We start from the raw sequence: 15,547 nt of genomic DNA, 5'->3' as shown, positions 1-15,547 counted from the left end.
ATGCCAAGGGGGGTGAATACTTTGCAAGGCACTGTATTTGGACAAAAGGAATAGCAAGAAAGGAGTTCCAGAATGACACTGGCTTCAGCATGCATGGGATTTTAGTGGCTGCGTTGTTTCACCATTATTGGACAGGCAGAAAAAGAAGGTTTCAAGCTGGGTATTACTAAATTGATAAAGAGTACATTGTTAGGATTTACTTTTGCGTTGAAGTATGGTTCTTATTTTAGTTCTGCTTTAAATTCATTAGACAGTCTTTTTTTTGTAAGGTGTGACTGATTACTATCACTTAGAGAGTAATTGTAGACTTTTTTTATTGTGAATGACTGATGACACATTGAACCTGCTTTACAAACATATAAGCCATATGATTGTGCATTGTCTGTGGTGCACGCAAATGATAAACCACAGGCTATAGCAGATATTAGAGGATTTTTTTAACAAGGCTGGTTTTCTGTAGAATGTACACTCTAGGTTCAGAATGTCTGGCAGCTAAGCCACAGCATGTCTAAAATAAAAATGTGATTTTCTCCAATGAGTCTGAGTGCCGCTAACGTTTTTAAATTAGCATACCAAATATTAATACACCTGCAAGTGGGCATGGCTATATTTAAATTAGACTATTAAAAAACTGTCATTCTTGAAAAGCATCAATGATCCGTATGTGTAGAGATATTGCACTGTACCTGTGCAAATCTTTGTGCACATGTCTGATGTTCTAGCACCATGAGATGAGATTGGTGCTTGATATAAAGATTCATTAGGAAAGACTGTTACAAATAATGACTACAGCAGCATGGAGCACATATGTTTTGCTTATATACCTTTAAAGTGCACCTGTGTCCAGACATTAACCACTTCAGCCCCGGACCTTTTGGCTGGCAAAAGACCAGAGCACTTTTTGCGATTCGACACTGCGTTGCTTTAACTGACAATTGCGCGGTCGTGTGATGTGGCTCCCAAACAAAATTGATGTCCTTTTTTCCCCACAAATAGAGCTTTCTTTTGGTGGTATTTGATCACCTCTGCTGTTTTTCTTTTTTGCGCTATAAACAAAAAAATAGCGATAATTTTGAAAAAAACGCATTATTTTTTACTTTTTGCTATAATAAATATCCCCAAAAAGTATATGAAAAAACATGAAAAAAAATGTATAAATAAAACATTCTTTTTCCTCAGTTTAGGCCGATATGTATTCTTCTACATATTTTTGGTTAAAAAAAAATTGCAATAAGCGTCTACAAAATAGGGGATAGTTTTATGGCATTTTTATTAAATTTTTTTTTTTTTTTACTAGTAATGGCGGCGATCAGCGATTATTATTGTGACTGCGACAGACCGGACACTTTTGGCGCTATTTTGGGACCATTCACATTTATACAGCGATCAATGCGATTAAAAATGCATTGATCACTGTGTAAATGTGACTGGCAGTGAAGGGGTTAACCACTGGGGGATGCTGTAGGGGTTAAGTGTGTCCTAGGGAGTGATTCTAACTGTGGGGGGGATGGGCTACGTGTGACACGACACTGATCACCACTCCTGATTACAGGGAGCTATGATCAGTGTCAGTGTCACTAGGCAGAACGGGAAGTGCTTGTTTACATCAGCATTTCTCTGTTCTTCCTCTCAGTGAGACGATCGCAGGTATCGAGTCCGCGAGACCCGCGATCACACTCACGGAGCTTGCGGTGGGCACGCGCAAGCCGCTTCTTAAAGAGCAATGTACAGGTACAATAATATGCCTGTACGTGCCCTTTTGCCGACGTATATCGGTGTGAGCTGGTCGGCAAGCGGTTAAACTAATAAAACATTCTTAACAAGCAGTAAAAGAGCTTTTAAAACACCTTTCTAGCTGCCTGTAATGTGAAGTTATTTATTCCAAACATCCTCAAAGATCACAATAAAGACTGTAAAGCTGTGGTTTTCATTTACATTCAAGGCCTGGTTGGTCTTCCTTTCATTAAAAAAAAGCAATTTCAGTGCTTTTGTTGTGAACTTTTTTTCCACAATGTCTATAGCCACAGCGGTGAGTAAGAGCTTGTTTTAAAGTAATTTTACTGCTTGTTCAGAATCTCTAAATACTTTAGTGTCCATGATCTGGGCACAGGTACACATCTAAGCTTGGAGCCTGCACATATCTTTTCTTAGCCAGTCACATTTTTTTCAACCTGTTTTTTTAATAGCTTTTGCTGTCTGGATTCCAAGTTGCATCTAAACAAAATAAGAGTGATAAAAAGAACAGTTTTTAGATTTTCAACGCTCATGGCAAATGAGTGCTGCATTGAACAAATTGCTAGATAGGTCCATCACAGATGTGAGTAAACATTAACATGCACATGAGAGCACGCAATCAGGCTGGCACAGATGGGCCGAGTTATCAGGGGTTTAGGGAGCTCCATTTTCCTTGTTTCTGTATTTTCCAACTTCACTCTTGCATTTGCACATCCTATTCCTTTCAGAATGCTACCCTTGTGGGATAAGACTCGGGCAATAGGAGTTAAGTACATAGATATCTTTAAATGCTCTCTGGATAATTTTAGAGCACTCTGGTCCTTAATTAGCTCAGAGCAGAAGGGGATTGGTGGGGTTGTGGCTTCTCCCTCTATGACTGCACTGATACAGTTTGGCCTGCTTTAAAATCACAGGTTTCCTAACCTACTTGGCTAACTTGGCATGTTCTGTATATGCTGGCCTCATCTTTGCATCTAATAACATATTTTTCTTGCCTTCCAGAAACCTGTATTTGAGGACATTCAACCCGGATCTACAGTTTTGCAGATAAAAGCCACTGATGCAGACTCTGGACGGTTTGCTCTTATTCAGTACAGCCTTGTGGATGGAGAGGGCAAGTTTGGGATAAACCCTACTACGGTAAGTGTTGTAACTCCAATAGGAGGAAACCTCAGTCTCCACAAACTGTTCTTTGATTATGACTTTTCCCTCTTCATGAAGACAGAATGGATTTTGGGGTTATATGAGGAATCAAATGTTTCAAAATTTTAGCTCTCACTTTTAGGCTCGGCTCACACTGATGTGACATAGGATCTTACTTGGGACACCCCAAGTTGGATGACATGTGAAATTCAATGTTTCCCTATGAGACCTGTCTTAACTGATTCTACACAAGTCTGTCCAACTTTAGAAAGGGTTCCTGTACTACTTTGTTTAAAGATATATGCAGTGCTAAATGTGAAAGGTCTCTGTATGTCTACAGGACAATCAAATGTGTGCATCAATGGGAAACAGTGTACCATATAAAAATATAAATACCGTGAAGTTGTACATAAATATATACTAAATTAATAAACATTAAAGTAGATATGATGTGATCAAATTAAAAAATATATCCAAAGGAGAAACAATGAAAAAACAAAATCAAAAATAAGTCCACATAAGTGCAAAAAAAGTGTTGAAGTGAATCCAAAAAAGGAGGGTAAGTCCTTATGGTATCAGCAAGAATCACATAGGGATCGCGTGTGTGAAGAAAACAACCACCACCAACTTTGGAAGGCTTACCAGAATGTATGGACTCAGAAAGGCATACGCCCAATGAGTCACCAAGGCTTGTGGTGTATCGACACCAATGAGATGGAACATCCACGCCTCTTACCCCTGGCCAGAATGGGAGATGATTCCTCCATCCCTTGGATAGCTCAGTGTAGTAAAACCGATCAGGGCTGGCAGCCTCAAACAAAGGATGGGTCAAGTCTTCCTTATACACTCATACGGTATAACCAGAAAGGAAACAAAGGCGCCACATAGTGTAAAACCGTAGGTGTAACAAAAAGTTATTTTAAAAGCAGGAACACTCACATTTGGATGAAAAAATGTGCTTATAGGAATATTCATTGGCAGTAAAATAGCGCAATGACATCAGCAAGGCTCGTCCCGACACATTTCGTCCAAAGAGCCATCATCTGGGGTATAGGTCTGCTTTGGTAATTGTGTTTTATATAGAGAGTGTAATCCCCAAAATGAAATACCAACCTATGACAGGATTTCAGCATCATGTGTACAATCAGGCAGTCACTTCCTGGTTAGCAAGATGGTGCGTGCGGGTCAAGCCTCACTCAGGACAAGCCTCACTCAGGACATTGACTGCGTCAGCCACATCCCCGGCTCGCAACCTCCTGTATGACAGAATGACGCATACGGATCAAGCCACGATCTGAAATGGCTAGACCAGCGCCCAAATCCGCCACGTCATCCGTCCAGTTCCTCTAAGGAATAGGAAGTGACACCAAACCTCAATATGGCGGCACAGTGGCGCAGTGGGTAGCACTTTCGCCTAGCAGTAAGAAGGGTCGCTGGTTCGAATCCCGACCACGACACTACCTGCCTGGAGTTTGCATGTTCTCCCTGTGTCTGCGTGGGTTTCCTCCGGGTACTCCGGTTTCCTCCCACACTCCAAAGACATGCTGGTAGGTTAATTGGATCCTTCTAAATCGGCCCTAGTATAGGTATGAATGTGAGTTAGGGACCTTAGATTGTAAGCTCCTTGAGGGTATAGGGACTGATGTGAATGTATAATATATATATATGTAAAGCGCTGCGTAAATTGACGGCGCTATATAAGTACCTGAAATAAATAAATAAATAAATAAATATAAACAGAGGGGAAGTAGAAATGCCTGTGTAAAGGAGACATACCGCAAAAACAGCGCTATATACAACGTTAGATTTAAGTATACAAAAATGTCTATTGGGAATCAAAATCGGAGTTGGTGGTCAATAATGAGTCAAATAAAATACATAACAATTACAATAATCAAATGATTAATAATTTAAGAAAATAAATTTGAAAAATGTAAATAAAATTATGTTTTATTATAGACAGATACATTCCTCCATGGAGAGGTGGCACCACAACTAGGGGCATGTCTCGTCTTGAAACTTTCTGGATTTACGAGTTACAGTCCCACTCCCAGTCTGGTATTAATGTGGAGTGGGACATTAACACCTTTATTACAGTTTTTCTCCATTGTTTTGGCTCATTTCTTGAAACAGAAATGACATTCTCAAAACTCTAAGTTCATTTGGCAAAACAGTCTTACAGTTCAGCACAACACTTTAACTCACGTGCAAAAGCTCATATCTCTCCCAAAACTGTTCACTCATGTTTCAAAACCATATTCCTTTCCCATATAAAGAGTCAGTGCTACCAAAATGGCAAAGATTCTTCTCAATTGCTTTGGCTCATTTCTTGAAACAGACCAGACGTTCTCCACTCTCTTGGTGCTTTTGCCAAAATAACCTGGATGGTTCAGCACAACACCATGGTTCACCTTCAAAAGCTCATATCTTTCCCAAAACAGTTCACTCATGTGTCAAAAATAAATTTCTTTCTCATTCAAATAGTCAGTGCCCCCAAAATGCTTCGTCCCTTTGGCATTGTGTAAGCACTGCAAGTCAAAATGTTTAGATGTTTTGTCTCTAAGGCTGGGTTCACACTGCTGCGGTGGCAGACATCGTATGTGATTTGCAGTGCACTGCTGTTCACATCACATGCGATGTCTGTGCTGTGCGATATCAGCCATACAGATAGTATGGCTGATATCGCACCGCATTCGGTCCAAACTCGCACAGGACCCTTTTTTTTGTTCGGATCAGAATCGGATCGCATGGGTGTTCACACCTATGTGATCTGATACATGTCCGAATTGTCAGTTCGCAGTGCGATATGCGAGCTGAACTGGGGGTGTCGTTAACATTGTATGACACTCCCCAGCAGTTCGCATATGGCAGTGTAAACTGCCGTGCAAGTTGGTGCGATGCGGGAACCCGCAGTAAATTCGCTGCATTCCCGCACCGCAGCAGTGTGAACCTAGCCTAAGGCAGAGGACCATTGAAATATCCCTCATCTCTCAATATCCCTCAATATTCCTCATGTCCACCTTTCAGTCTTAGCCCAGTCCTTCATTGACAATGATTACAGTTTTTGTCTAGCTAACTGAATACAATTGTGTATAAAACTGAAAAAAAAGAAAAGATTTTAGGCTAAGAGTAGCCTCCAAGGTTTGACATCACAGATTGCACTCATACTGCCAAGGAAAAATCACTTTACAGTATTGTAACCATTATCATTTACACACAAAGTTACAGTAAGTCCATACATTAGAGTAAAAAGAAAATGTATTATACAGTAATATACAAAAATATAAACACAAACAAAAAACAAGGAAAATTACATTTAGCCTACAATGCTGTAAATAAAGCTGGAGTTTCACAACTACTGTAACATCTCTTCACTGGCCACCGTCCTCACCCTCCTGCCCATCCACACGCTGCTGTCTGTCTGGCCACAGATTCTCGTCAACATCGCAGCGTATATCCTCCCTTGCGATGCAACGAGGGAAGAAACGGCGTGCATGTCGCAACCATCCCCTACACTGATCTCCTGTAATATCCTCACAGGCAACATCCAATGCATGGAGCAGGGACCTCTGATTTTGAGCCCGATGCTCATACACTCTCCACCTCCAAGCAGAGAAAAACTCCTCAATAGGATTGAGGAAAGGAGAGTAAGGTGGTAGGAACACCATATCCATCCTTGGATGAGCAGTGAACCAGGCCCTGATAAGCGGGCCACGGTGGAAATTCACATTGTCCCATACAATTATATATTGTGGTAGGTGAGGCCCTATGAGACCTCTCTCATTTTCAGGGATCAAATCCAAATGAAGGCGGTCCAAGAAGATGAGGAGCTTCTGTGTATTGTATGGGCCAAGACTAGGGATGTGAGTGGCCACACCATTCTCAGAAATGGCAGCACACATAGTTATATTGCCCCCTCGCTGGCCTGGGACATCCACCGTGGCCCGGTGGCCAATAAAATTACGGCCACGTCTTCGGCCCTTGGCCAGGTTGAAGCCAGCCTCATCCACATATACGAGTATGTGAGAGGTCTCGTTTCCTTCCAATGCCATTATTCTCTACAATAGAGTAAAAAAAGAAAACATCAAATCAGTCATACAGAAGAGTCGTATACTACAGTTACAGACAGTTACATAGGAATTAGGGTTGTCCCGATACTAGTACAAGTACTTGTACTCGGGCAAATGCTGCCGATGCTTCCGCCGATACCTGGAAGTCAGCTGTGATCGGCGCGTGGGGGAGTTACAAGATTCTCCCCCAGCGGCTTTCAGCGGCTTTAGTGACATACAGCGGTGATCGGTCACCTCTGTCACTGCATCCTCCGCCATGTCCCCTCCGTTCCTCTGTCCCCCTCCGCTGTCCCCAGGGGCGTTGCTAGGTGGCAAAAAGACCAGGGGCTTCAGCCCGAAGTCCAAAAACCGGGGGGGGGTGGCGCGGCTTTTTTTTGGGCTGCGTGGTGGGGTTGTGTGACTTACCAGTGCCTATCAATGCTGACCAGTAAACACACCTGCCTGACACTGACCTACATACACTGACCTACATACACTGACCTACATACACTGACCTGCCTAACCTATATACACTGACCTGTATACACTGACCTGTATACACTGACCTGTATACTCTGACCTACATACACTGACCTGCCTGACCTGTATACACTGACCTATATACACTGACCTGCCTGACCTATATACACTGACCACTATACACACATTGCGTGTCTGACCTACCTCAGCCGTGGTGTGCGGTCACAGCAGGCAGTCAGTCACTTGTCACCGTCAGAGAGGAGCCGAGGAGGAGAGGAAAGCCTCCCGCCCGAGCGGGAATGTAGCGTTCCCGCCTTCTGGAGCCTGCAGGCTAAGATGGACGTCACAAGTCCCGCTCCAGAAGGCGGGAGCTGCGGCACTCTGCCACTTTCGGCCGCACTCGGCCCCTATGGCACTCGGGGACTTACTCGGCTACTTTCGGCCGCTATGGCACTCGGGGACTCGGCTACTTTCGGCCACTTTCGGCCTGCACTCACAATCAGATCGGTCCCGGCGCCGGCGCTCGGGGCTGACAATGGAATGCAGCATTCCATAGACTCTGGCTTTTTGGGGTCACGTTCGGGGCTTCAGCCCCCCCTAGCCACCCCCTCCATACGCCCCTGGCTGTCCCCCTCCGTTCCGCCGTTCCCCTCTCCTTCTCTGTCCCCCTCCGCTGTCCCCTCCGTTCTGCTATCCCCCTCTCCTTCTCTGTCCCCTCCGTTCTGCTGTGCCTCTCTGCTGTCCCCCTCCATTCCGCCGTTCCCCTCTCCTTCTCTGTCCCCCTCCGCTGTCCCCTCCGTTCTGCTGTGCCTCTCCGCTGTCCCCTCCGTTCCCTTCTCCTTCTCTGTCCCCCTCCGTTGTCCCCCTCCGTTCCGCCGTCCCCCTCCTCCTTCCTTTGTGAATGGACAGAGTCAGCTGACTCTGTCCATTCACATAGATGAAACATTGTAATCTCCTGTGATTACGATGTGTCAGTTTATGAATGGAGAGGAGCCGCTGTCTTCTCTCCATTCATTCTCAGTGCAGCTGAGGCTGCAGAGAAAGGGACTGGGGAATCTCTATCCTTGGTCTCTTTCTCTGTCTCAAGGGGGAGATATCAGAGGTCTGTTACGTAAGACCCATGATATCTCACCAAAGCCCCCCAACAGGGCTGATAAAAAATAAAAATAAAAAAAACACATATTGCAATAAAGAATAAAAAAAAAAGTATCGGTATCGGCGAGTACTTGAAAAAAAGTATCGGTACTTGTACTCGGTCCTAAAAGAGTGGTATCAGGACAACCCTAATAGGAATGTTCTATGTTCTACACAAGTTCAATATACTACTGGCCAGTATTCCAGTGGTTCCAAACCTGGGGTACATGTACCCTAAGAAGAGGTACTACAGGGGGTATTTACAGTAACAGAAAGGGGAGGGTAAAAATTATCAACGAGTAGACTTACTGAAATGTCACAGTAAAACCCACAGTATTAGATAGATTTGCATGGGAGGCACTACTGTAATTGCAGCTCTTTGACCCTTTTTCTTACTGTATTATATGTTATATTCTTCAAAATAAGGATTATAATGAAAATTGCATCATACAGTAAGCTGCAGTTTTTAGGCAAAATGTTTATAAATCAGATACGTAAATCAAATACTTTCATACCTGGATTACCTAGATTCAGAAATCAGGTAAAGTGGGTACTGAAACCAATACATTTCGGGAACCACTGCTTACGGTAATTGTAAAAAGGTTATCTTGATGGACAACCAGTGACTGACTTACATGTACATACTGGTACCGCAGCTCTTTCACTCTGTCAGAGTTCCTCTCAAATGGTACCCTGTAAATTTGCTTCATTGTCATCTGATGCTTCTTCAATATGCGGGCTATTGTGGAGAGTTGACATTTTGGAATATGGCATTGTCTTGTAGGATTTCAGTGCGGATCTGTCTCAATGTGATGGCATTATTTGCAAGCACCATGTTACAGATCTCTTGTTCTTGTTGTTCATTGAGAAGTTTTCTTCGGCCACCCGTGCCAGGTTGTCGTCCAATCCTAGACATAGAATTCAAAGGACAACACTTCATTCGTAATTTATACCTTATGTATTCCATACAGAATGAGTTACCAATGTAATCGTATTGTTGTTTTACTTACAGTAACTTTACCACCATTCTAATGCATCACTGCACAGTGACTGGAATACTACTGTAAACTGTATCATCAATATTGTAGAAAATAAACTATTCCATAGTTTATGTTCTACAATATTTTTCTTGTCATTGTTAGTATCATACGTAACATCCCACTAGGTAATATACTGTAATACTGTAGGCCTATCACACACACACACACACACACACACTAAATGAATACGTAAATGAGTAAATAAACATATTTGTTGCTCTATGCACAGTGTCCTGTCCTATACATTATATAATTCCATCATTGACTGACTACATACCTGTTTTCCCTGCGAAAGGTTTGGATGATAGAGGAGACTGTAGAGCGAGGCACATTAGGCTGCACTCGGCAACCTTCCTCCACCATTGTGAGGCCATGGTTGATGACATGGTCTATAATTGTGGCCCGAATTTCATCAGGGACAGCATAGTGTCTTCGTGCTCCTCAGCCTCTTCCCCCTATTCCACCACCACGCAGACTTACTCCTCCTTCTCTTCTTCTTCCTCTTCCTCGAGCAGGCAGTTGCCCTTGTTCATCTACTTGGCCAGGTGCCTCCATGTTCAGAAATTGTACTGGTCCTGCATGGTCAAGCTCTATATATACATGTTTGGCAGCATTCACAATCATGGACAGCACCTGTCAGGTAACTAAACATACTGTTTGATTGGTCACCTGAGACCAACTCTGACTCATCCTTCGTTAGTCAAGTTCTAATTGCACCTGACTGTCAATTGCTGTAATCATTTTATCAAATGTTCCAAGAGATTCATATATGGTATTCATGGTATTATGTTCCTGAATAATTTTGACAATTGAACAGACTATTGTGCATGTGATGACTTAAACAATGAAATGATGCTGACATGTTTTGGAGAGAACAACCATTAGACTGAGAATTGACAATCAGTTTAGATCAACAAGATCTATTCACTTGGAAATTGTGCTAAATGTAGGCTACTTGTACTTAATCATTTGAAAGATGTACTGAGACATTGAGACATGCACTGAGACATTTGCAATTTTGATGAAATGAATGAGAAATTCAATTCAGTTGTGAACAATTGCCAAGTGGTTTGGAGATTTGTCCATGTTGTTTTGAGAATGTCATTTCTGTTTCAAGAAATGAGCCAAAACAATGGAGAAAAACTGTAATAAGGCACAATTATTTATCTCCACATTCATCTCCAGATATCTCCACATGCACATGTTTATCTCCAGGCTTTTAAAACCCTGTCAGCTGTTTTCCTACAATGGTAAAAAAAATATTTGTTAATCTGTATAGGTCTATAGTCATTCCATTTAGTTTATTTTAGTCTTGCCTCCTGTGTCTTTCAGAATAACCCAACCAATACAGCATCATTTATTAGTGTAAATAGGTTTGTATGACCTAATCTATTTCCCGATCTATTGGTGTATCATATAAATGGCTATAAACATGAAGAATGTTTTATTGGTGAGATAATGAATGCGCTGCAGACATTATGATTTCATCATTAGAACTCTTTTTTGTTAACATTTGGCTGGTTTATAAAACATACAACAGGCAGGTATAAAAGAGACAAATTAACGCAGCCCTGTATTCAATAATATATCCTATAAGGATTTTTAAACAATTGTCTACCAGGCCAATTCTTACATGCATGTAAAAATCAGCAATTTTTTGCTAGAAATGTAGAAATCCAAAACATAATATATATTTCTAAAAGCAAATGTCCTGGAGAATAAAATGGTGGTTGTTGCTGCATGATATATGGGCACCCCTTTTTAAAATGCATATTTTCAGGAAAAAATACGCTTTAATGAATATTAGTACACACACAATATAATACCTACCGTATATACTCGAGTATAAGCCAAGTTTTTCAGCCCATTTTTTAGGCTGAAAAACCCCCCTCGGCTTATACTCGAGTGAGCCGTACAGCAGCAGTGCCTTTGATTACTAAAACAGCGGGTGTCTCCCGCTGTGTTATGCAGTCTGTGCAGCGGCCGTCCTCGTAAAAAAGCCCCACCTCCTCCTCATCCGTGATAGAAGAACACTGATACAATGCTGGGAAACTGTATCAGTGTTCCTCTATCACAGACGAGGAGGAGGTGGGGCTTTGTTACAATGAATGGCCGCCGAACAGACTGCATAACACAGTGGGAGACACCCGCTGTTTTAGTAATCAAAGGTACGGCAGCAGATGGGCACATTGAGGCTGCAAATGGGCACAGTGAGGCTGCAAATGGCCACAGTGAGGCTGAGGGTGAGCATTGTTTACCCAGTAGCTGCTGCATTTTCCCACCCTAGGCTTATGCTCGAGTTAATACATTTTCCCAGTTTTTTGTGGTAAAATTAGGTGCCTCGGCTTATATTCGGGTCGGCCTATACTCGAGTACATACGGTATTTGTTTTTGGTAAAATATAAAAGAAGATGTCACATTGCATAAATAGATAACTAAAATGTGATTTTATTTACATTTATTTTTTGCGTTGTCTCTTCAATTTTTTTTTTGTTATTCAACTTTATTGCTATTAAAAGGGATGAACAGCATCCCTTATGATAGCTGGGCAGTGACAGGTACCCTTTACTGAGAGATCTGCGGCTTATTAGACCGCAGATCTCTCCTCTGCCCTCAAAAGCATCTGATTAAACAGAAATCAGTTTGAACAAATGCTTTCATTGCCAGTAACGGCTTGTAAAATACAAACGGAGATCTGAAGTGATGAAATCCTAATTTTTTCTGGTTTCTTACATCATAGCGGAGGTAAAAATATGGATTTTCCGCCTTCTCCTCTGTGTTCAGCTGGCCCGGGCTCCCCAAACATACCAGAGAGCCAGGGGACAGCAGCAGGTAGCAGCGGAAGAAGCGCCTCCTTCTGCTCCCGATCGAGCAGCTGTATGTCAGGTCACCTGAGGCCAGGTGACAGATGCGCACTGTTGGGGTCAGGAACGCACCGCTAAGGTAGTGGACCCTTCGACTGATTGCTGAGTTCTGGGTGGATCAGGAAAGCAGGTCTACTGGAGCACGACAGGGATCACACAGGGAGCTAGTGCATGAGATTCCCCATGGTGCAGAGTCTAAGAGCCAGCAAATTTACAAGTACAATCCTGACACGGTTTCTGAGGACAACCAGATTTTCCGAAAAAGATGAGAATGTCATCCAGAAAGATGACAAAGTGGTAAAGCAGATCCCTGAAGACTTTAAAAAAGTTTTGGAAAACAGCTGGGGCATTACACAGACCAGGGGGGATAATGAAGTATTCGTAATGCCCATCTCTAGTGTTAAACGTGGTTTTCCATTCGTCGCCTTCCCGTATCCGGAGCAGATTGTATGCACCCCTGAGTTTCAACTTAGTAAAAATAGAGGCACCTTTCAATCTGTTAAATTGTTCAGCTATTAAGGGTAATAAGGGGTATCGATTTTGATAGTCAATGCAGGGTCTTAAAGTACCATCTTTTTTTGGCAACGAAAATGAACCCTGCTCCCGCAGGCAATGAGGACTTCCGGATGAATCCCTTCTCTAGATTTTCAACGACATACTCAGCTATGGCCTGGGTCTCTGGGATGGACAGGGGGTAGGTACAACCCCTGGGCAGAGTAGCTCTGGGAACAAGGTCCATAGCACAGTCAAAGGAGGAAGCACCTCAGCTGATTTCTTGCAGAACACATCCCGGAAATCGCTATATGCAGGGAAGAGCAGAAGACACTGAGGTGGTGGCAACAGGAAGTCTCTTTTGGGACAACCTTAAAGCGGAACTTGTCATTTTTTCATCTTTCCATCTATTAAATCCACTGCCCTTGTTGTTTTAACTTTGGATAGTAAAACATTTTTTTCTGCCAATAAATACCTTTTACAGCCCACTTCCTGTTTCGTGTCTGGTAAAAAGCCTAGGCTTACGACATCATGCACAGCTCTCTCTCTCGTGAGAGTTTGCCTGGAAGGGAGGGGGGGTGAGTCATAAGAGGGCCAATGAGAGCTGCAGAGCTGGAGATATGTCTGTGTAAATCCAGGAAGTGAACAAGCAGCAGCTTCAGCTACGGAATGACAGTATATATAAAATAATATACAAAGTTGTTGGAAGGAAGCTTCAGAATGGCAAAGATGTTTTTATTACAAATTATGTGAGCAGACTGCAGTTCCTCTTTAAATAGGCAGGACAAGAAACAGGAGGAACCCCAAGCCAGGATCTGCCCAGAAGTCCAGTCAACGCGTGGAGAATGGAGCTGTAAGACCCAACACAATAGGAGTTGAGGCCTTAGGTAAGATAAGGTAGGATATCCACTCCTGGTGCAGTATGCCTACCGACATCTTAACAGGAAGGGTCTGGAAGAGGATAGGGCTCCCTGGGAGAACAGTGCCATCAATCGCCGAGAACACCAATGGAGTGGTGAGGGGCGAAAGGGTAAGTTTCATGGAAGATGCAGTTCTCCAGTCCATAAAATTGCCAGCGGCTCCGGAATCCAGATAAGCCAAAAACGAATTAGAGGAAGTGCCAACATGAAGGAACACCGAAAGAAGCAGATGGGAAGGTGATATTTCCGGGTCCAATACTCCACCTTTCAGCTGTATTAGACCCGAGCGTTTCCCAGACGAAGTTAGCAAGTATCACGAAAATTACCTTTGCCCCCACAATAGAGATACAGGCACAGAGTTCTGCACCTAGCTAGTTCTTCGGGATATAGCCTGGTCCGGCCCAGCTGCATAGGTTCCTCAGCTGGCGGGGGGTGCTCCACGGGTCGAAGAGAGGAGAGACTAAGGACCAAGGAGTGCTGGCATCTTTTTTCTAGGGTCCTTTCCTGAAGCAAATATCGATCTGGTTACACAGGGAGATTACCTCGTCCAGATCAGCGGGGATGGTTCTCCCCGCTAATTTTTTTTTAACTCAGTCAGAGAGGCCATGTACAAAGGTTGCAGCTAAGGCCTCATTGTTTCAGCTCAGCAGTTAGTATACAAAAATGAAGAGCATACTGTCCCACAGAAGCAGATGCGGAGGCGTAAAAGGGCGCTGGCCGCTGAAGAGACGCAACCTAGTTCCTCGAAGATGTTCCGAAAGAGTTTCAAGAAACCAGACAGTCTAGAAACCACTAGATCATTCGTCTCCCACAGAGGGGCAGCCCAGGCTAAAGCCTTGCCGGACAGGAGCGAAATAATTTAGGCTACGATCAGACGGGAAGTTTTGGAGTTGGAGTTCAAAATGAATGGTACACTGGCTAAGGAACCACCTGCAGGCCTTGGTGTTCCCACAGTAACGGGATGGAGCTGGTAAATGTAAAGGGTTTGTGGCTGCGACTGTTACTGGAACAGATACAGCAGCAGATTGCGGTTGAGGTTGTCAAACAGGGGGTCCTAAGGAGGCCTGAAGCTGTTCAAAGTAGGAAGCCAAATCCTGGAGGAATCACATCACCTGGGTCTAATTAGATTCCTGTGTCTCGAGTCTGCGGACTATGACCTGTAACGGATCATCTGCGGGTAGTGGCACATCTGTCGGGTCTATGGCCGATCAAACTGTCAGGTTAACTTGGGCCAGGTGATAGATGCACACTGTTGGGGTCAGGAGCGCACCGCTATGTCACATTGCATAAATAGATAACTAAAATGTGATTTTATTTACATTTATTTTTTGCGTTGTCTCTTTATTTTTTTTTTCTTATTCAACTGTATTGCTATTAAAAGGGATGAACAGCATCCCTTATGATAGCTGAGCAATGACCGCTCAGTGATGGCTGCAGCTTCCACCAGAGAACATATATACATACACTGGTTTGGGAAGTGGTGTTAGTACTTAATTTTGACCTGGTATTAGCCTTTTAAAATCCCCTTAACATTAAAGTTAAAATTGAGGGAAGGAGAAGCATAGCAAGAAAACAATCTACTGGGCAAGGAGCATTCTAAAACAGGAGAGAGCAGTGTGACAGAAGGTGAGCTCATCACCTTGCTTTTTCCAAGTGCCCCTGATCTAAATGAGCATTTACCTCATGTAGTG

The 15,547-nt window shown here is 43.2% G+C and overlaps 1 protein-coding gene across 1 annotated transcript in view; it reads left to right on the top strand.

Annotated features, from left to right (window-relative positions):
• Positions 1-15,547, top strand: part of CDH23 (cadherin related 23) — a 1,935,615-nt gene that overhangs the window by 1,822,336 nt on the left and 97,732 nt on the right. The window contains exon 50 of the mRNA XM_073596703.1: positions 2,737-2,874. Coding sequence (XP_073452804.1) covers positions 2,737-2,874 — 138 coding nt within the window. The remainder of the gene's footprint in view (positions 1-2,736; positions 2,875-15,547) is intronic.

The sequence above is a fragment of the Aquarana catesbeiana genome, linkage group LG08 (assembly GCF_042186555.1).
Source record: "Aquarana catesbeiana isolate 2022-GZ linkage group LG08, ASM4218655v1, whole genome shotgun sequence".
Taxonomy (NCBI): domain Eukaryota; kingdom Metazoa; phylum Chordata; class Amphibia; order Anura; family Ranidae; genus Aquarana; species Aquarana catesbeiana.
This window is presented reverse-complemented; position numbering and strand designations above follow the sequence as displayed.